Source organism: Xenopus tropicalis, chromosome 5 (genome assembly GCF_000004195.4).
Source record: "Xenopus tropicalis strain Nigerian chromosome 5, UCB_Xtro_10.0, whole genome shotgun sequence".
Lineage (NCBI taxonomy): Eukaryota > Metazoa > Chordata > Amphibia > Anura > Pipidae > Xenopus > Xenopus tropicalis.
Window position 1 is genome coordinate 78,502,159 of NC_030681.2, and position 23,419 is coordinate 78,525,577.

Sequence of the window (23,419 nt, forward strand, 5' to 3'; positions counted from 1 at the left end):
CGCACTTGTCTCTAGATCAGCCAGGTCAGTGACCCTCATTTGAAAGATGTAGATGAAAAAGGCAATTAATTCAAAAACTATATAAAAAAAAAAATGAAGACGTATTGCAACATGCTAGTAATGGGTCACTCTATAACATACTAAAAGTTAAGATTAAGGTGAATCACCCATTTAAGAAATAGTTTGAGAGAAACTTGCCAGAAGACAAAAGCATGTGTTATAAGGGTTTAGACTTGAACCCTATGCTACAAAACTATGTTACAGAACAGGCTTTGTGTATGGTTCCCTGATGCCTACTTGTTCTTCAGGGCAGTCATCACAGTGGAATTGATATGCACACCCATTCAGTCTGAACACCTTGTAGAGCATTCATTCATTAGTATACTTAACTCATTTTTTTTAATACAGGCTGCTTGTAATTATCCTGTCTAGTCTACAAAATTGTTGCCACAAAGCTCTTTATACACTTTGGTGTGCATTGTTTTCACATTGTAGAACAAAAGGGAAAAGCTTAAATTCAATATAGTTTATTTTTCTTTGTAAAGAAATTGAGTACAACTTTTATCTTCACAAATTAGTCGACACTTTGTACAAGAAAAATCTTTACTTGTCTATGATAGTTGAAGTGCTGATTTTATTCCTCAGTGCTAGAACCTAATATTACACCAAAACTCTGAAAGTAAAGCAGCTATGTCTTTATACTGTTACTGGATGGTCCCTTTCTACATGTTGTGTAATGATAACAATGTTTTTTTTTTTTGTTGTGATATTTCATAGAGCCCAGAATAACTAAACAAATTATTTTTTATTAACCTCTAATCAGTTCTTAGAAGACTTTTTAATGCAAGAATTAATTTGCTTATTATATGGTAGTGATTTGGACACTATTGCCTTTGGTTTTCATACCCTATGCAGACTATATTTCCTCCCTTCACTTTTGGTTCTCTTGTGTTCCATCTCCAGAAAGGCTTTTGTGTCTTAGTAAAACATAGGATTTTTGACATAATTCTAACTTACAAAACATAAATTAAAGCAGTGATTGGAACTGAAATAATCATTGGTTAAGTACTTGCTCACATTGTTACTAAGGTTAAGTAAATGGATTGTGCATGTTTTGTCACAGTATTGCTTGAGGTTGCAGCAAATTGAGTGGATTTATGGGAAAGTAATTTATTGAAACTCTTTCAAACACTCTGAAGTGCAAAGTATTAATCTTTGTGGCACATTGATAGCCTTTGAGGTACTAAATTAATGGCTGGAACTTTCCAGTGACCAACAAGTCACTCCAGACAAGTGATTTTTATGGCACCAGCGCATATGCAATGCCCATATAGGACTATGCTACATATGAGGATTAACTGAAGAATGTTCCTACTGTGGAAATGCCAACTGTGCAACTTTAGGTGGTCACAAATGTAATATAACAAAGGTCGGGAATTCGAGTAAGTCTAAATAAAAGCAGCCATATTCCCAAGAATTTGTTATCTTTCTAGCAGTCTTGAAACCAGGCAATTACCACCATAGCAAATCTTGCCTTCTGTTTCTTTTCAGTTCTTTTTTTCCCATCTTTTAGAAGATGAAGACATTTAGTTGATTCATTTTGACGAGATGTAGTATGCATATGTACAATGGCACTTTAGCCTCAGCACTTTTAACTTAGAAGTGAGTAACTTAGCCACCTTCTCAGTGTTTGAAATGGATCACTTCTTGAAGTCAAGTTCTTGTGCATTGTAAAATGTAGTTGGATAGCTTGTTCATCAATATGATGGCTTTTTGCTAAAAATATTATTCTTTCTGGTCATGGCCTTCTGAAGGAATGTTCATATATCTGCTTAAACAGTCATTTGCAATAGTCTTTATTTTCAGGATATTCTCCTAAGGTTAGATGTCACTGGATTTGTACATATCTGAAAGTAGCCGCGTTATTGGAACATTGCCAATTGTTTTCTTGAAAAAAACTTCTTCTATCGTAGATGGGTTTATGGAGCGTAATGCTGGCAAAAGCAATAGGAGTTTGCCAAACCGACATGGTTGTGTAGGGTATCTGCAAAAAATAATTTTAAAACAACATATTAGTTATTCATTGGGTGGGAGGCTGCCATACCATGGATACAATAATCCTGGATACACACAGCTTACATATACTTGTATGAATACAACCAGACCTGAATTTGATAACCTAATCTTTGGTCTAAACACACTGATACCATATCTGCCATATTTTTAACAAGCCATAAAGGTTTGTCTCAACCATTCTGGCATTTGCCAGAATTCACAGATTACCAGTCCGTGCCTGCCCTTACCCAAAAAGCAGGTTATTTACAAAAATATATAGCGCAACCTTTAATGAGCCATCCAAAATCTTATTCTAGCTGGCTTTCAGGCTGTGGTTGCAACTATCTGGAATAGCAATATAAGCATTGACCCAATCCTATGGTAGTTCTCCTTACCATCCATAATGGGAGACCTATTAACAACTTTGGGAAACTCTAGTGGTGCCTGAATGAGAACTTTTATTATAGAGGATGCAGACCTACAACTGTTCAGAAACAGTTGTAGGACTGGTGGTGGAAGGCTCTATTATAGGGCCAATTTAATGTGCAGGTCATTTGAGTACTATAGTACACATACTCATTAAAGGAAATGTAAACCCTCTACAAAAATACTGTACCAAAAATCAGTAAACAGCCTTTTTGATATCTTTAAATACCCAACACTCCGGTTGTTAAAATGTTAATAGTAAGGCTGCTGCATCCCCTTAATCACTTAACCTCCTCCTATAACTCGCTCAGCCCCCTCCATTAGGAATTTGCTTTGCCTGTTGGCTAACTGAGCATGCACAGTTCTTCTCAACTCAGGTTACTAAACACACCCTCCACTCTAGCATCCAATGAAGAAATGGCACTGCTGATTTCCAGCAACTCTGCTCTAGCTGTGCTGGAGAAACGTTTTTTCCTAACCTGCTCTACTGAGCTTAGCTTAACCAATGCATTCTTTATTGCATGAACTTTACAGACACATGCTGTTAGCTGATGTAAATGTCACTGATGATGTCAAAGGGAAAATGGCCACTGGGTGAAAGCTGCTATTTGTTTTAGGAATGTGTGTTGGTGGATATATGCAGTACAAATAATGTGTGGGTGGGGGAGGTGTGCCCAGCTTATATACATAGTAGGAAAATGTTGGGTGTACATGTCCTTCAAGCACGGACGAGATGAAGAAGTGAATTCCTTTAAAGCCCCACCTAGCTAAGTCCATGGAATGCCGAATACAGGAAATCTATTGCGTATCTTCATTACTTTATGTTCTTGACTGTGTATGGGTAAACTGGACCCTAGCAACAAGATAGCTGGTGAAATTGCAAATTGAAAAATTGCTGAATTAAAAGCTAAATAATTAAAAAAAAAAAATACTAAGAAATAGAGAAGTTGCAAATTGTCTCAGAACTGTCTATAACTGTCAACTCATACAAACAGTTAATTTATAGGTATACTGCCCTTCAGATAGTGGAGGCCATATGTATCTAAGTACTAGAATCCCTTCAAGACATTTGTGAAAAACATGTCACCATTTCAATATAGTTAGGGACAACCCTCAGTAAGAAATACAAAAAAAAATTAGATCTCATATCTTTTTAATTTATTTATTTTTGCTATGCTTCATAAAGCCCAATGGCAACATTTGAAACCCATTTGGCTCATTTACATCTCGGCTCATACATGACAACAAGACTCAAACTTTAAATAAGTAAGGCAGTTTCAGGTTTGACATCCAGATATCACACAAATCATTATACCTGGTGTGTATGTAGCTGTTGAGTGTGAGCTGTGCTTCATCCTGTAAGGCTGCGATAGCAGCAGCATTGCGGAAACTCCTTAGTTCAGAACCACTGTGCGGAGGCACTTTAAGGAGAAAAAAAACAAATACATAGCTGTAGAACCTGGTAGAAAACGTTCTATATTGTACCAGAAAGAACAGTAAGGTGCAAGTGGATACTTCTGGTACCTTCCAACCGGTATCATATGCCAAAGAAAATGTTCTATATTAAGGTTGCGTGCTATGCATAAAGCAATTATTGCTGATTAGCCTGTTACTAGAATAGACCTTGGAAGTCTGCTTTCCTAAACTAAAAAAGAAAACATTTAATCTATTGTGCATTGCTATATAAGTTTAAAGCTGGTCATTCACATAATGAAATGTTTGGTATGATTTTCAGTACATGAGCCTGAGTGACCAATATCTTAGTTGAATGGACATCATTCAATTTGTTAATGAGACATTTGGACTATATATGGGCAAGGTAATGCTATAATGGTCAAGCTATTTGACTGCTAATTAATATTTTTATACAGGCGCTACACTGGCAGTTCGAACCTGAGGCATTGCATCTAATGAAAAGAAGATTCTCCAGGTTTTATACAGAAAGGTTTTGACACATTATTTTTAATTCCAGTAACGGTAATGGCTTTTTTTTATCATTTGAATCACTATATCTTATTTTGACAATGTAATGGATTTATGCAGTTTAGTTACCATCATGTACAAGCGACTGTTTTATTATTACAGAGAAAAAGAAAATCATTCAAAAGTTATAGTTATTTTCTTAAAATGGAGTCTATGGGAGAAGATGGCCCATCTGTAATTTAAAGCCTTAACCTATGGTAGCCTCTATATGCCCCAAGCCCATGAAGTTCTTTTTATGATTTAGCATCAAACATTCCTATTTTGAAGCAGGAATATTGCTACATACCACCAGCCTTAAAAGTGACGATGCATTTGAGACAAGCAAATTCAGTAGCGTCTAGCCGGAGCTGTCGAAATCTAGAAACCACTTCTTGCAAAGCCTGGATCTCCGAGATGATCTTATTCAGCTTTTGAGATTCTGTGTTATCACTGTTCATTCCTGAAAATAAAACAGGTTCATGATAAATCTGCTTCTGTTCCCCCTCCCCCTCCAGTCGCTTTGTTTTAATCTCTGACAAATCTGTACCAATTAACATCTATCAAGCTGTCAGCCTGAGATAAACGATTTTGGTGTAGATTTTGTTTTATGAAAGTTATTATAAAATACTCTCTTTTTTTTTTGGATGATAACAAACACAGTAATTTGCATTTCAATAACGATACAAGCAGTTATGAATACAACAAGACAACACTATTTGCATTTAAATATAGATTTATAAATGACAGGTATAGTCTATTGTTTCAATGGGATTTGTTATTCTTGCCATTTTGTTCTAACTCCCAGTAATGCATTTTAATGTTAATTTCTACAACAAAGTCATTAAATTGAGCAGCCCTTACCAGATACAGCCAGAAGTGTGCTAGCATCAACTGGGATCGCCCATTGTGCTATTCCAAGAACAAACAGCTCTCTCCACGCGTCCTCCAGAAGCATCAGCTGCCACACAATATATGAATGATAGGTTTACAAGCACATCAACCATGCATATTCCCATTATCTCGCAGTTGCTATGCTAGCTCTTTAGAAGCCTATCTATCTGAATATTTTATCTCAATCATGGTTTGTCAATGATACTTGTAAATAAAAGGGTCTGTAACATATTGTGCTGTTTAGATCAAGCAAACTTCATTGTACTTAATTGGTTTTAAAATATAAATCTTCTAGTTTACAGAATAGAGAATGGGAGGTAAGGGGAATAGAAGAACCATTTTAGGGTCTCTTGTCTTAGAATGATATTTTTGTGTGCATATCTTTTACACAGCAAAAGATGGGACATTTTTCCCGATCTGTGAGTTATGGAGTAGGTGTAACCTTCGATATTATCATATCATTTTGAATCTGAAATATTACTAAACCAAGTAATATTGATTGTAAGTGTTTTTCCAAAACTAGTATCTCCCTATAGTTTTGCTTTATTACAATTATTACAAAACTTTTTAGTGTACATTTCAAAAGTTGTTAGTGTTCAGTATAATTATTGAAAGAGTGCTGCTAAGTTTATTTGCCTAGCTAATGAACATTTCTCTTTCTTGAATCTGAGAATCAAACTGGATCTGGAAAGTTTTGTAATTAATTAAAAAACACAAAAAACAGGCCACAAAACCATAATGGTATAATTATACTACCAGAATGAATACTTAATGAACAGTTACTTTGAATATATATATATATACATATAAAAAAAGATACTTATTTTATTTAGATCGACGTTTCGGTCCTCACCCCGGGACCTTTATCAAGATCAAGTCCCGGGTGAGGACCGAAACGTCGATCTAAATAAAATAAGTATCTTTTTTTGATTACATTTTCCTGGTGTGCATCAGCATTTTTTACATATTTACATTGTTTATCTGATTTGCACCCAGGTTGTTATCCCTATAAGTGTGTGCCTCAGCCTTTTTCTATATATATATATATATATATATATATATATATATGCTCCCTCAGGGATCACCTGACAGAAAATAATGCATCTGTAACAGGAAGAAGTGTGGGAGTAAAAGATAGAAATCTGTCCATTAATTGGCTGATGTGACCTTACCTTGGTTTGTTTGTATGCTCAGTGAATCTTATGATCCCAGGGGGCATCCCTTAGTACTTAAAATTGATATTTTCTATTTAGGATTACCCAATGGCACTGACTACTAAAACTTTATATTTTTATGAAATTGGTTTATTTAGATAATGTGGGGTTTAACATATGAGCTGCAAAATATTTTACAGAGATCTATATTATATATTTTCCCTTTAATCTTAAATAAAATGTCCCAAACCAATATTTAAATATTAGACTACCAAACTGTGTTTGCCATTTGAACTAAGCTGGAAATGCTTGATTGAAATATTCCATTCTTATTACTTTTGCTATTTCAACAGATAAAGATCAAATGATCTCTTGAGTTTGCCTACTTCCAAGTCATGAATTTTTTTCCATTACGTCTGCTGGGCTTTAACTTACCTGGTCTTGTAGCGACAGTGTAGAGAATGCAGGTACACTCTTTGCCCACTTAATGCTCATGAATAGAAGCCGTGCAGCTGATTCACAGACTGACTCTGTGGCGACCTCATACAGATAAAGGGGTGCTCCATTCACTTCATGAGGGTACTAAAAGGCAGAGCAACTGTATGTTATTCTGCTTTACAGGTATCTAGTATAAAGTTCATTGTAAAGTACAAAAAATCAAATACTAGTAAACAACAAAAACAGTTTCTAGTCAGCTACTAATTTCTCTCTGCAACATAAACAATACTTTTTTTATCTCAAAATGTAATGAGTTCATTGTTAAAATCTGAGTAAACTTATATTCACACAGACAAGTGTGGGTTCTGGGGTGTTCCAGGACTTTTTCTGTATTTTGTATAACTGTACCTGATGTCTGTTAAAAAATGTAACTTTGGTACCAGCAAGTACAAGATACTGTTTTATTATTAAAAGGATAAGGGATATTTAAATGAAAATATACTTATTTTCTTAAAATTGATCATATCATTATAGGAGATGGCCTTCCCATAATTATGCATTTTCTAGTTATCGAGTTTCTGGATAAGAAATACCATGCCTGTACATGTGCTTTATATACTAAAATGCATTGTAGTTTGAATAAATTACCCTAAACAGTAATTGCATATATTTAAAGAAAAAGGATACCAAGCAGGAATGTAATAAATGTCGTTACAAATATCCATATCTGCAGAGTGCTATCAGATGAGGCCCCTACTGGCAATCTATGGATTCTGGCAAATGCCAGATGGGCTGCTGTAAAATGCCATAGAAAGTCACTATTATAGTGGGCTGGTGGGGGGCAGTTTAGGGTTTATTCTGAATCCCAGCCGAGGACTGTATCATATACAGGGTCAGACTGGGGTGTGCAAGGCCCCCGGGCTGTTACCCCAGGGGTCCCCTGCATGCCTGCTCACCCACCGCCAGCTCCTTTCTTTCCCAGCATGCGTACCTTATAGTTCGCTGCAATCTGGGTTCATGGAAGCAGGGCAGCAGCAGGTGGGCATCGGGTTTATCTGATAAATAATTGTTGCTATATGAATGCCTAACTTGACCATGAAATTCACCTTACTTTGCATTAGTTCACAGCCAAGTCTAAAATTATCAAATCACAAGTGCCCATTAAAAGCAAAATATGCAGATAAATTAAGTTTAGCTGAAAATTATCCAACCAGTACATTTTAGCTGATAATGACCATTTTCTTAATTTTCTTTTATTTACTAAAATTGCCTAAGTCATTTCTAAAGAAAAGTAAGGGCAGCTTTTTATTATACACAAATTCCTCAGTTGTGCACACTTAGAAGAACCTATCTATGAAGAGGCTATACCTAGTAAAAGGACTGTCTTTTTTTAAAATGGTGGTATTCCTGTGTATAGATAATGAATAAAACTAAAAACCAAATCAAGTAATATCACAGCAGTTGCAAACTTTTAAATACATATGAAAAAGATAGCTACAAACATCTACATGCATGTTAACATGTAATGAAAGTTTCATTTTAGCATTAGAAAGGTTGTTTCATGACATAGCATAATAAGTATGTTTCTGCCATAGCATGGGGGCTATATGAATGCCATATGACATATGAATGCCTGACAGAAAGTCAGAAAATAAGTGTAATGACCAGCAGTTGAGTAGTTCAAGCTTACCTTTGGGGTTGGCTGTGCAAGTCCTACCAAGGTCTGTCTTTCTGGGGTAGTGGAGATAGCTGTCAGCTCCAGGTTATGTGGTTCCAATTGGCTAACTGTGGTGAAGAAGGTTGGGGCTGGCAGTGCTGCTGATGGAAAGTGTGGCGTGCTTCCATTTATTTCCTTGTGTCCTCTGAAGTACAGAGCAACTTGCTTCCTTATGGTGGATGTTCTTGGTCCTCTCTCATGTTGAACAGCTGAAATCAACCCAGTAATCATCTGAGAACTATTCCATCTCATTTGGTAAATTGATGTAGAAAGCTGTCCTCATTTCATTAAAAGGTTAAAATCATGAAAATCTTCCCTCATACTGTGTCCTTGAGAGAACATCCCTTCGTTAAGATTTTCCTTTTCTAAATAACTACATTAATCTATATTTTATTTCAGGCACGTCAATCTCTCGCTTTTTTTAACATAATAATATATGCTTCTGTTCTTAAGCATAACACTTTTGATTTTGCTTATCTAAAAAAAATACACAGTGACTGTCTTGCTGATTGCTAAGAAAATATTGTAATTGGATTTTTCCCCTTTTTTTCTAATATGAATGACAAAAGATGATTGTCTATATAAGGGAAAGGATTACATATTTTTTCATAAACAGGAACAAGTAGTTCAGAGAAATTACCATCTTTGTTCATGTTGACTTCTAGGCATTTCTTCAGACGACACGCTCGGCACTGATTCCTGTGCGTCTTGTCTACTAGACAACCCCCCTGTAACCAGAAATTCTTGTTACTTTCCGCTCCAGACAGATGCAACTGTAATACACTTCATTGTGGGCTCAGATGTAAAATACCCTTATCTTTTTTCAGTTCTTAAGCAATATTTGCTGTTGATAATGTGCTTTTCTATTTGTAATAGCTACACTCTCAAGTACATTTACCACAAATGGGAAAAATAAGAAATAATTCTAGTAGTTAACCCCTTTTAAGTTATCTATGCCATGTGTTTCTTTACATAGCAACATGTGTCAAATCAAAGTGCCTGACCACTGGATACATTTTATAAGGTTACAAATCATACCTGAATTACCAATAGCACTTAAAAAATATAAATCAGCTACAAGACTGGTCTCTTACATTTAGGGGCTTATTTGAAAATATATATTTTTTTATCTCTACTTGCTTTCTTTAAAGTTTGCAACTATTGTTCAGCCTTAATATATATATCTTTTGTCCCAAGTGAGACTTTCCGTTGACCAGCAATTCTTAAAACAATTGGGCCCCATAATGTTTAAGCTTAAACCCCATACAATGAAATTATTCCTACATTAGAAAATGGTAATTACAAATTGCAGAAAGGATTGGTCTATATAAACAGGTCTCTTGATGCTTAGCCCATAAACAGTCAGGCAAGATCTTGGGACACATATCAAATTGCATTGTCCTTGGTAACATTGGATAAGGTTTAATAAAGAGATGAGATGAGAACATTTGGAAAACAAATCTCTACTGACTTATCTTTTTAAAAGAGTGTTCAGAACACAATGGTCAAAGGTCCAACAGAAAAAAACCCACTATCAGTATAAATTACATGAGCGACTGGAAAAAAAGGCATAAATAACAACTTAGCAGCAGTTTTAAAGGCACAGTATCTCCAAAAAAATGAGTGTGTTGTAAAGTAAGTCAAATATAATGTACTGTTGCCCTGCACTGGTGTTTGCTTCAGAAATGCTACTATTTTATATATAAACAGGCTGCTATGTAGCAATGAGGGCAATTGAAATAGGGATAGATAGCACTGGTTAAATAGCAGATAACAGATAAGCTCTGTAAATTATAATGGTGTCCTACAGAGCTATTTCATATAGTCTAGTCTTAAAATGTCACTGTTAGACATAGGTGAACTTAAAAAACTGCTACAGAACCCTCTTCTGCACAGCTGAAATCACATTAAACTCCTTTATATGACTTCAAATAATTACAGTGAAACCTCAAATATATGTACACCAACCTTATTTTACATTGTATTTTTATGGTCCCACCGATATATAAAGCATAATGCATTTCCCTGATTTTACATTTTCCCAGATTTTGCACATTTCTTTATGGCCTCCTGAAAAATGTAAAATAGATGCTCTAATGTATGTTGAAAAGAAAAAAACCAAGATGAGTATCTTGATGTTAAATGGCATTCATTTAACAAAAGTCTATTTTAACCATTAAAGTTTAACACTATGCTGTAGCAATAAGAAAAAATGAAATGGGAAGATTAGTCTACCAATCAGATCACATTATTGATTTTATTGATTTAGCAGCCAACCCTTATTTGTTTCTGAAGAAGGCCGCTGCCTGCCAAACCCTTTTTACACTGCAAGGGGTTAAGAATTCAGCACAGAAATGATATCATGTTAAATTTTTTTTCACTAACCCATTGTGCGTTTTGCATTGAGAATGGAATACCTCCTACACAATCAAGCAAATGAAAGTGCAGCTCCAAGTATTATATCAATGAATGGTGAATAACAGTGGGTCAGGGTATAGTGGTGCTCACCGTAGATAGCCATCAGGCTGTCAGAGCAGTGCTTGTATATAAGATTCCATGCAAAGGGAGCCTCAGAATGAAAACATATGCAATATGGACTGTTTATGTATAGCACTAAACATAAAGTGAAAAATGTTAATTTTTTTAACTGCAGGGCAGTTGATATCTATGAGGTTGGTGAGAGGGTACCAATGTTATATGTAACACACTGCATTAGTAAAGCTAGAGATATTGCATGTTGCTTTTATAGTTTATATTTTAATTAGAGGCAATACAAGTGTACCGGACCACAACTACATATTACAATAAACAGCATAATAACATAACCTATGGGACCAGTGTTCATATAGACACACAGAGGAGCTGATTGGCTGCTATTTGTACAGATCACTTGAATGAAATGAATTGAAAACAATCTGTAACTTGGATTGTACATAAAAGGGTATCAGTGCCTTGTAGAAAAGTAAAAGGATCAAATGGTATATAGTATGCCATCATCATACCCATATAGGAGATCTTATTATATTGCAATTGCTTTAATTGTATGCTGAATTCTATATGCAACACAAAGATGCAGACACATTCAGAATTAAGTCATTTCGCAAGTAGAGGGGTGGTCATTTTATCAGTGTTTTGTTTCTCAGTTTGATCCAGAATGCAGATAAAGAAATACAAGTTTAGACGTAAAAACTTGCCAGGGAAATACTGACCTGATTTCCAGATTTGCAGACATAGCTTCTGTTCCTTCTGATGCTTCTTTTAAAAAACCCTGAGCATCCATCACAGGCGTACACTCCATAGTGTTTACCTGAGCTACGATCTCCGCATACTTTGCATGGTATGTCCAGGATCCGACCTACAGGGAGACAAAAGGGACAAATGAGACACAAAAGCCTCATCTTTTTAGATCTATAAAGAAATACATACATTTTAATGCAACTAAAGGCTGTAAAGCAAAAGGGGTGTTGCCTATATATATATATATATATATACTGTACTACATTGACTGGTTAATAAACAAACTTGTCCCTAAATATTTCCTACATTTGTATACTTCTAAATACTGCCCATGACCCAAAAATCATTTAAAAAGACAGAGGACCCATTGGGCCTTATACAAGACAGTCCTCTTGGATATCAGGCATTGAAGATGCAGGACTATTTTCAGTTAGAAAACATGCCAGTGCATCCATACTTCCTTTCTGGCATAAACATTACAATCCTCTCTTGCTTTGTGGCAATCAGAATTCTATTTGTGAGATAATAACAGATCTCAAAGGCAACCCTTAAACTTTTATATCTGAATCAATGAAAGCCAGACCACTTATGTGACTGAATATAACATAATACTCATGTAAAAAGGGAAATGGCTTTAGGAAACCAGAAAATTGTGTGATGACAGCATCTAGTAAAGACAGAAGACTGAAAAAAAGAAATGTAAAACATAAAGTAAACCTCATTTACTTTTGATTTTTGTTAATGGTGTTTATTTGCTTTCCTTACTAATCACCTCTGTCGCTGACAAACTGTTAGAGCAATGGTATAAAGCCCATGTTACTGTCAAAGTATGGGTGACAGTGCTCCTCTCAGGGTGAGGCGCAGCAGTTAAAACTTGCTTCCCCTCCTGCAGCTGCTTAATAAGTTATCACCTCCTGGCAGTGCCACTGTGCATTCCCATTCAAACAGATGGAACTTACAGAAGGCATTTATCACAATTGAACTATTTCACAAAAGTATCCTGTCTGAAAGTATCCCTAATGTATGAGTTCTAACATAATATCTTACACCATCTACATGGAATTCCAAATTAATTACTGGCAGATCACCGATGAGCTCAGTTTGAAATGAGTGCCCTCTGCTGGTAAGGTGAATCATGTAAGCGGGTTGATAGACTGGAATCCTCAGCAGAAATATTATATAAATCTATATATTTTTTTTTATTAACACGGCAATGTTTTCCCCTAGAATTCCAACAATAACATCACTAATTTCAAGTTAACTTGGCAAAAGTCAGTTTTAACTATGGACACAAGCCACTAATGGCTCCCTTGAATTATCAGCAGGGTTATATAGTTACATAGGGTTGAAAAAAGACTCCATCAAGTTTAAAAAGAGTCCATCAAGTTCAACCCTAATCTGCCATTACAACATCACTAGGAAGTGCATTCCACAAGTAATCATGTCCCCTCGCAAGCACCTCTTTTCCAGAGAAAACCCAGCCTTGACAGTCTAACCTCATGGCTGAAATCTTCCATCCCCTTTACCAGTTTAGTTGCACGTCTCTGCACTCTCTCCAGCTCATTAATATCCTTCTTAAGGACTGGAGCCCAAAACTGCACTGCATACTCAAGGTGAGGCCTTACCAGGGACCTATAAAGGGGCAAAATTATGTTCTCATCCCTTGAGTCAATGCACTTTTTTATACAAGACAGCACTTTATTTGCTTTAGTAGCTGCCGAATTATATTGCCAGGAATTACAAACTACCATTTAGTAGATAGCTTGCGTTTATATTATTTCTACCAAAGTGCATAACTTTGCACTTGTCAACATTGAACCTCATTTTCCAGTTTGCTGCCCAGTTTTCCAATTTTGTCAAATCGCTTTGTAAAGCGGCAGCATTCTTCATTTGCACAATTAAATGTTGTCAGCAAAACAGTAAAGCTTGCATTTATGTTTAAGCTCTATGGAGTATCACTTCAATTGTGACTTAAGACTTATTTATAACTGTTATATATAACAGCCACAATCCCCACTTAAAGAAAACATATCACTGAGATGTGTCAAAATATATCAAATATAAATAATATAGATATTTGTCAGATAGCACTTGGTCATTCCATTTAAACAGATAATTACAGCCTGCAATGAATGATGTAATGTGGTGCACTAAAGTGATGCCCCAACAAAGTGCATGCCAAAAATGAAGAATCCCAGAATGTAATATAGAGGTACACAGAGGCAATAGGGGACCCAGCGGGGCACTGACTAACCAGAAGTTTCAATATATGTTTATGAAAAAATGTTTTATTCCAAGTTTTTCTTGGGGGATAAAATGTTTTAGCCGTAGAACAATCACATAAATATTACAAGGTAAACATATATTTTGTTTTTCACATATTAGTGTCAGAATTAATGTCAGAAAGAAAACTTGAAATTATTATTTATTGTAAAGTCAATTATTCTACATTTTTGCAGAGCTGAAAATTTTGCCTGTAGCATGGTTTGAACATTTTTTTCAATATTGACAAACTACTCTTGTTCACAGGGTCCTGTTTGTAGTGAAGGGTGCATAATTTAGATAGGATCGCTGTGAGCAGCAATTTTTTTTTTTACTATTGAGCACAGCTATAGTGATACTTCTGAGAATATCCATATATCTTACTCTGTCATATGCAGGAAATCTTGCAATCATTAAAGCATCTATCCTAGGTTTGGTGAGTACTTAATATGTCCTTGGCTTTTTGTTCAGGCAGGTAGAACGATGAAAGCAAAACTAAGCAAAAGTGTAATTGGCTGCCATGGGTTACTGTTCAAGTACACATTTGTCCAGTGTGGTAATTGAGGGTGATGCAGTGCACACAGGTCAGACAGGGCCATTTGACTCAATGAATGAACAAGATATGACCATTCCACCCAATGGGTCAACCGGAGCTGTAAGGCGTCATTTTGGATCATTAGGGGGACCCTTAAGTGACAGTAACAAATATAACCTCCTAGTCCTCAACTCTGACTTAGTTACTGTAATGAATATAACAGAACAAGGCAAATAATAAGCAGTGTAAAGTGTATGCCTTTTATTGTTGAAGAGAGCATAGCAATTCAAAGGTAAATTGTTTCAAAATGCTCGAGCATAAACAATATCAGACTGAAACTCATTTCTTTTATTTATGTATATTTCTATTTTTCTTAGAATTTCTTCAGTGGCTTCCTTATCTGTGTGTTTTTTAACACTTTTATTAATTAAAGCTGCAGACAAAATATTATATAGATGGTGTTTTGGCAGTGGGTGAGTAATGAGAAATTGAGGCAAGCCCACAGCAGCTCCCACTTCCAGACACAAATGCATATACATGTGCAGATTGCTTGCTCTGTGGGCATGATACTTGGTGACCTTACATTATGGCTGCATCAAAAAAGTCACTTCTTGAAAATCAGTTTGCAGTTTGGGAGCTCTCTCTCTGTGCTGGCGACTCACTATAAGCAATTTTTGGGCAAAATAGTATTGTTTCCCCATACTAAAGTGTGTTGTTTCTTAACCAGCACATCTTGTGGGAGAAACAATTTTCCAGTTATAGGTGTCCTTTAACAGCAATCACATTTCCAAATATTTTATTTATAAAAGATGCAAATACAAAATACTCGATTGAATAAAATTGCGGAAAAAAAACTCGAATTTGTGAGTTTACAAACTCAAAAAAACACTCGAAAATCTCAAATTGAACAAATAGCTTGAATTTTGCTGAGGACTATTCCCATTGACTTTCAGCTTTTTTAACCATAATGTTGCTTAGAATGACATTTTCTTTCATTAGGCAAATAACAATTAACCTTGCATGGACAACATACACTATTAATTTGAACATTTATTTTTATTTGCTATAGCAAATGTTGCACTTGAATGTTATCTGGAGCTTTATAGACTAAGTTTTTTGGCTATTGAATGACATAACTACAAACACTGAAATCGATACTACATGCTTGCTCAAATTTACAGACTTCAGGCTATTTCTGATATTGACAAATATCACTGGGACCCATCATACATTATAGTGCTCAATACAGGTCCATTATGATCCAGTTTTGGTTTTGCTTTTTAACACTGAGTAAAACAAAAACTGTAGTCATTACCTTGCTAATGATTTAGTTTCAGTGGAAATCTCCATGAACATTACCAGAATGCTATAAAACATCTTGTATAATGACTTTAGAGCAGGGATCCCCAACCTTTTATTCCCGTGAGCCACATTCAAGTGAAAAAAGTGTTTGGGAGCAACACAAGCATGATAAAAGTTCCTCGGGGTGCCAATAAGAGCTATAATTGGCAATTTGATAGCCCCTATGTGGACTGGCAGCCTACAGAAGGCTCTGTTTGACATTATACTTGCTTTTTATGCCTCCAAAACTTACCTCCTAACCACAAATTAAATAATGAGCACCTGCTTTGAGGCCACTGGGAGCAACATCCAAGGGGTTGGGGAGCAACGTGTTGCTCACGAGCCACTGGTTGGGAATCACTGCTTTAGAGTCACCTAATTGATAATATACCAATATTACAGCTAAAAAATATATTTGTTGGTTCAAGAATAAAAGTTTCAATGGTAGAGTGAATTATTTGCTATGTAAACAGTGTAATTTAAAATAAAAAGTACACCATAAAAATTATGACAGAATCCCTCTAATGACCAATTTGCTACTGTGAATATGGCAAAAACAATCACTGTTATAGCCAAGAAAATGATAAATGCTATTTTTAAAAGAAGTAGAGACAAGGAACACTTACTGACGCTTTTCCAGAACAGCACCCAAAGCCAGGTATTAGTGTATGTGACAATAAAAGCCCCGCTCTTTATTTATAAAACACCAGCTTTTTTTCTGCTCATTCAGATTCAGCTCCAAAGGTATTAGTGCATTTCTGTTTCCTTTCAGTTTTCACTATCCAGAAATCCTAATTCTAATGCAGTTGCAAGTAAGTTGCAGCTACAGTCATACATTATGCTGTATTCTTTCCATGTGACCCTAACAATTCATGCCTTACTATTTGCATGTGATTAGGATAGAAATCATGTTACTATAGAGCTAAATAGGAGATTTGAATTCATACTTTTCAGTCTCACAGAGAGAATAATATGGGAGACTAAAGAGTGATCATTTCCAGAGCCACTTGTGGCATCAGTAATGATATTACAACATATATGTAGCTGGGACCTTACATAAGTGTAACACCCCAAATATGTTTGCTCGGCATTAGCAATCATCTGCAAGTATAGTTATAAATGGCAATGAATAAGAATTTTCAAAAGGTATTTATACTTCAACTAGTCAATAACTACAATGTTTATTTAACAGCTTCTTTTCACTCTGCAGATAAATTGATTGGTAGTGTGGCAAGCACTGGGGGCAGTGAATAAAGATCAGAGGGAAATTTCAATACAAGTCCTAGATCAGAGAAGGCTATAGTCCCTAAGGTCTCAGGAAGGGCCACACACACTGACATTGGGCAGGATTCTCTGGGTGGAAAGTACAAGTATTAACCCTCTCAGGACCCAGCAAGAGGGACTGTAGGAAGCCCTGAATTTCAAGTGCTTCCTTTAATGGGTAGCTGAATGATGCTACCATTATAAGATTAGGCTGGCAAATATCTGATATTGCAGGCCACTGCTTCAGATTATGTAATAAAACATCCTTAGGAGAGTGGACTGTTATCTTTGCTGGAGATACACTGAGTTTAGAGGATGAGCTGGCAGACAAGCCCCAGACTCCCAGACAGTTGCCTAACACTATAAAGTCATACATTGGAGTCCTGATTTGTTATCCTAATCCCCAATGCTCCCCTTAGTTTTGCCCTTTGCAAGCAGCGAATCAGTCAGTGGGGCTCATTTACTGACTAAGATACCCCAATTGCGTTACCCATAGCAACCAGTCAGTAATTACCTTTGATTTCTCATGGGTTGCTGTCTGTTAATAAAGTCCCAGTGAATAGAGAATATAAATGTGAATATAAATAGTCCCAGTGAATAAAGTTAAAATCCCAGACATTATAACTGTTTGACCAAAGCATGACTGAGCCAGTCAAGGGGGTAGGTATTGTGTGGGAGCTGCTTAGCAGGGGAGTGCTGTACTTTTTGATGAGTTTTTGTATTTGGTTAAGGAGTCAATAAACTATAGGAAGTATGTGGGATTGGAAGTAGTGTGTGTCGGAGGCAGGGGGGCTGGGTGATAACAAGGCATCTTCCCAGGGACATGTGGGGTTAGGATGGGACATTCATATCCAGCAGGGACTCTAAAACAATGCATTAGAAAGAGTGTTAACTTAATGATTTTCCCATTGAGACCTGTTTGACTGCCTCCAACAAGCACAAGCTGCCACATCTCCTAGTAAATGAGGCTCGACAGCTGCTGTGTAGAGCAGGGCTAGGGGAAAGGGGGATTAAGCTTGGGTGGGGAATGGGATGGGGGGGTGAATTTATTTGATAGAAAACTTTCTAACAATTTCAAACAGCAGTTTATATCCAGGTCTAAGCAGCTTTCGGTGCAGGTTATGGCACTTTGCAGGTATGTTTGTGTGGGGAGCTGTTAAAGCAGATATGTACTTGTTTTGTTCCTCTAAATGTGTAATTACAAGGTCCCTTTGGCACCTACCTATTGATTCACCAGTGACCCGTCAAAAAGAGTAGCATGGGAATTCTGCTGTCACACAATGCCTACAGGGAGCACACGCACCCCCTCCTGCAGGCTTAGCTTCTTCTGATACTAACTCCACCTTCCTGATCCAGCCCAGCAATGCACTCTTCTGCAAAGCCATGGGCAATGGGCAGCCGGCTAACAATGTGATGCCTTACATACACAGGGCATGGGGTGTCCTGTAACCTCCAACTTTTACTGCTCATTGGCAATAGGCTGCCAGCTTGTAATGGGATGCCTTATACACACAGGTCAATGCACTGTTTTAGCCTAATAAATATGCAGCAAAAAATGTACAACATTTTAGCTTCTCTTATATGGTCTCTTGTTTGGCAACCTTGCCAAAGCAGTGGATCTTGACATATTTGGCCACCTTTACATTTCCCTTGCCACAATAAGTGTTTTATTCTTTGGAGTTGTGCTAAATTATTATATCACTGAAGCTTACTTAGTAAACACAATTTTTTTGTGTTTAATTATATTAATATTTGCTAATACACTATATCCGAAAAAAACATTTATCTATATTGCCGTTGAACAAGTGGTTTTACCTGCACTATATATAGGTTTAATGGACTGAGAATATACAAATTATATATATATATATATATATATATATATACACTGTATTTTTTACACTTTTACACTCACAGGTCAATGAGCTGCCTACAGCTTCTTTGTTTTACAGCAAAAAGATAGAGAATAAAGAAGACAGTTAGCCTGATTTCATAGATAATAGATTGATACTATAAAGGTATATCTGGAAAGACAGATAGATAGATGAGAGATAGATAGATGATAGATAGACAGACAGACAGACAGACATCAGAGAGAAGACTTTACATGGCTGTGCTCACCACAAAAATGTATTCCTGAACTGGTATTGGGTGGGCAAGAGAGGGAGATGCACCCCATGCTAGAGAGCCTGGCAGATCTTGGGGCAGGACATTTCCAGAATATGACAGCAATACAGCCTGACACAAGGTCACTGGGATGGAGGCTAATGAGGGTTTGGAGGAGTCCAGTGATTGAGCAGAAGCCTCTTCCTCAGGGCAGCCTGGATTTGACAGTAGAGCGAGACACAAACAGATTTTTATTGAACTGGGAAACCGTTTTTAACATCCCACAGCAGGGTGCCCAGGGACTTTTTGTGTGTTATAATTGCTTAAAGATATATGGCAGCTTAGATTACTGTAATTACCATCAGGGGCTGCTGAAAGAAGAGAGTGTATGAACTGCAGGAGTAACCCTACCACCCAGGCAGAGATCAGTTCACATAACTATACTCTCAGGGCAGCCTCACTGTGTACAAACTGCCCCGCTGCTTCCCAGTCACTGCACAGGTCCTCCAGCAGTGTTATACAATGGTCACAGTGGAAATGCCCTTGCCATATTCTCTAGAATGAACAGATATTCCTAGCATTATAATCAATTGCTTGCTGCTCCAAGGTACTCTTCATAAAGACTTAGGGTTTTTAGAATGTCCCACTGAAGTTATGCAATACTAAGTGGGCAAAAATTAAATACTGTCTAAGTCACTTTAGATCCACAGTGTGCCTAGATCTTCCCAGAGACATATACAATACTGACTAAGCAAAGGATCTCTCCATATTTTAGTATGTACATAGATCTCCAGCTAAATGATACCACAAATGCTGTGCTAAGTTTTTCAGTTGGCACAGTTATTGCCAGGAACATTATACCTCACTAACTTGCCCAATATACTCTCCACATCTGCCATATGCCAATACCAGGAACATTATACACACTGACAAACACTCACTTCATATCCTCCAGTGGGATTAAACATTCTCAGGAACATTAAAATGAATCACTGTGCAAAGAGACTCTGAGATCCTGCAGAGGGTACAGATTTTCCCAGTGATATTATACAATACCTTCCATAGTACTCACCATGCAGACTCAACACCCATGATCCAGTGGCCTGAAAATCCTTTCTCACCAAGGTCTCCCTTACTTACCATAGTTAACCCATGCATCACCTATTTTAAACATTACTTTGAAAAATGCCAAGGGTTATGTGTGATCAAAAATCACTGTTATATTAAAGTTCACTGCAGAAGTGGCAGAGGTTACTTTCATATATGGGGAGCCAACACTAAACATGATTTGCAATGGAACCTCACAAGTAAGGCAGTTTGTAAAACACTGGCCTACAAATGTATTTTATTCTCTTTGTAAGATAAGTACAGAAACAAGTTCCTAATACCAGCTAACACACACAGTCCCAGTGAACACCATGTATTCATGTAAAAAGTACAACATAACCATGAAACGCTATATACAGCTCTCCTCAGTTGTTATATAACTTAAATGATTCTAAGTTGAAGTTTTGTTTTCTTATGAGGTTATGGCTAAGTATAATTTCTAAAAAACACGCTAATGCTCTGTTTCCTCATATTTGTTAACATGCATTATCATCCAGCTGCTAGCCAGTTTCCTTATATCTGCACTAACTTAATGTATCACTTTATAATAGAGATAGATAGATAGATGATAGATAGATAGATAGAGATAGATAGATAGATAGATAGATAGATAGATGATAGATAGATAGATAGATAGATAGATAGAGTAAAATTGCTAAATATTTTGAATTGCTGAGTATTAACAAAGCTCTGCTGTACATGAGTGTATGTGTTGGGAACAGATTTAGGTTTTGTATTACAAAATATTCCAACATTGTTAGTTCAATTAATTCATTCAGAATTTGTTTGGAAAACTCGGTATAATTGTTATTGTTTTCATTAGGAAGAACTAACACTGGTCCATATTGTTTGTATTGAAATTTGACTGATTATTAACAGTTAGCAAGAAAAAATGTAAATGTGTGTGTTCCCCACAGTATGCCCACCCTAACTGTGCCCAGGATTAGCAGAAACTTTAGCAATTAACAATCAGCCACACTGAGAATTGTTCCAGTGCTAAAGTGCCTGGATTCGGGATTAGAGAAAATGTGACTTTTAAACTGGTGTTTTTCTTGCCTTGTTCGTTTGCAGGATTATTGGAAATAATTAGAGAAGCTGTGTGCAGCAGGCTCAATTTAAATCCGATTTACACCCAGATGATTCTGTGATCCTAGCTGATTTATTTCAATGGCTACTTTGAAAGTTTCTATTTTCTTGCAGGAAGTATTATGGAGTTTTACACGCATCATATGTTCAGTAGGTAACTCTGCAGAGCCGGGATATTGGGACTTACTTCAGTTCTATTTATTTCAGTTAACTCGAAGCTGCAATCCATTCCCAAGGGCAAACTAAAACGTATACAATTATCAACGTAACTGTCAGAAATCACGGCCATAGTTATGAGACAAATCCGTAACAAACGAATTAAGCTTGATATAATTCCTTCCTTAAGGAACTGACAGTAAAATTCAGTGGGCTATTTTTAACATACAAAATGGTAATTTTAGACCTACAGCTGGCGCAACTTTTTCCTTGATAATAAGCAAATTTCTATGCTAACAGTAAATAAAAATAATAAGCCGAATATAATATATATTTGTTGTATTATATAAACTAATGGTGAGAAATCTGGGGATTTTGGAAAACAACAAAATAACAGTATATGACAGAGTCACACTGTAACTAAACATTTAGGGGAGAGGGGCACATCACCCACTTGTTGATCCTGTCGGTTTGCTCATCTTGTCCGCAGAAAGTGACCCAAATTCCCGCCGGTGGCCAATAAGTCTCCTATGCACAGGTGCAACTCCACAGCTCACAGCTTGCTACTCCGGGCAAATCACAGCATCCTGCAGGGCACAGTCAGATCGACCGATGATCGCTAGCAAGATCGAATTAAATATTCGACAGAACCGCTTCCCTTCTGACATTCACCGTACGAGATAAAAATTATCCAACAAGGAATTACCAAAAAAAAAATTAAAAATAAGTTGTGTGACTTCTTAGAGATTGCGCCACCCCAGTGCCAGTGAGAGGGTAAGAATGCAGGTGCCCCAGAGACATGGAGTCAGGGCACTACAGCAGGAAAGTGACAGGGCAAAGATAAGGGAAGCCAAGGTGCTCACAAGTTCATTACACCCTGTGACTTTGTGCTCTGAGCCGCAGGCAGCAGCAGCCCCTACAATAAAATAGGGATTGGAGCAAGTGACAGGACGCAAGGGAGGAGAATTGCTCTCTCATTGCCCATTAGCTTTCCCTGCTCTCCCCCAGTCCCGGAGCATGGTGACGTCACATTGCCCAGGGGAGGTGGGTGTGGGAATGGGGGGGCACGATGGGCTAGTTGGCTGCACTCTGCCACTCAGCCCAGGATCTTACAGACTCTCCCATCACTCTCAGGTACCGTATATCTGCCTGCGTTTGTGCCATGTGTTCTTGGGAAGGGAGCGAGTGTTGCTCAGCCTGACTGCGCACATCTTCCCAGAACTGTTAGGGAGAAGGGATGTTATCGCCTATCGAATAAAGTGTGTTCCTTTCACTGGGTCATTACATCTTTAATGTTGTCACCGGTGCCTGTGTGTAAAGGTAATGTTTGCAATGGGTGAGCCTGTTAGACATGATCCCAGGGCAGGTGCCAGGAGTTAACTGGCAGCGGTGTTTGCCCACAGTTTCTGTACTGCTTGGTCCTTACCTTTGGGTACAGCTTCTCAGAGGAAGACATCTGTATATTAAAAAAAAAAGTTGTCAGTTGCACAGAATACAGCTGCGCATATTTTGCCCTTGGCCTCCCTGTTCAATAACTGCCGCCCAGGGGTGGAACAAAAGAGAAAAAGACCCTGCGATTGCTGTGAGGCCCAAGAAGTAGAGGGGGACATTGATTAATAAGCAGTTTTATGACAGATGCGTTATTCCCCAAGTTGGGGGGGGGGGGAATATTTTTCTATGGGG

At 37.1% G+C, this 23,419-nt stretch overlaps 1 protein-coding gene across 1 annotated transcript; it reads right to left on the reverse strand.

Annotated features, from left to right (window-relative positions):
* Positions 1-507: 507 nt before the first annotated feature.
* Positions 508-23,016, reverse strand: nr2e1 (nuclear receptor subfamily 2 group E member 1). The gene is made up of 9 exons (XM_002937163.5): positions 22,191-23,016; positions 11,853-11,998; positions 9,284-9,371; positions 8,617-8,852; positions 6,924-7,070; positions 5,305-5,401; positions 4,751-4,903; positions 3,797-3,902; positions 508-2,044 (listed from the first exon to the last, which is right to left on the reverse strand). Exons 1-9 carry the CDS (start codon positions 22,213-22,215, stop codon positions 1,882-1,884), a joined length of 1,161 nt encoding a protein of 386 aa, XP_002937209.2. The 5' UTR covers positions 22,216-23,016; the 3' UTR covers positions 508-1,881.
* Between the last annotated feature and the right edge of the window lie 403 nt (positions 23,017-23,419).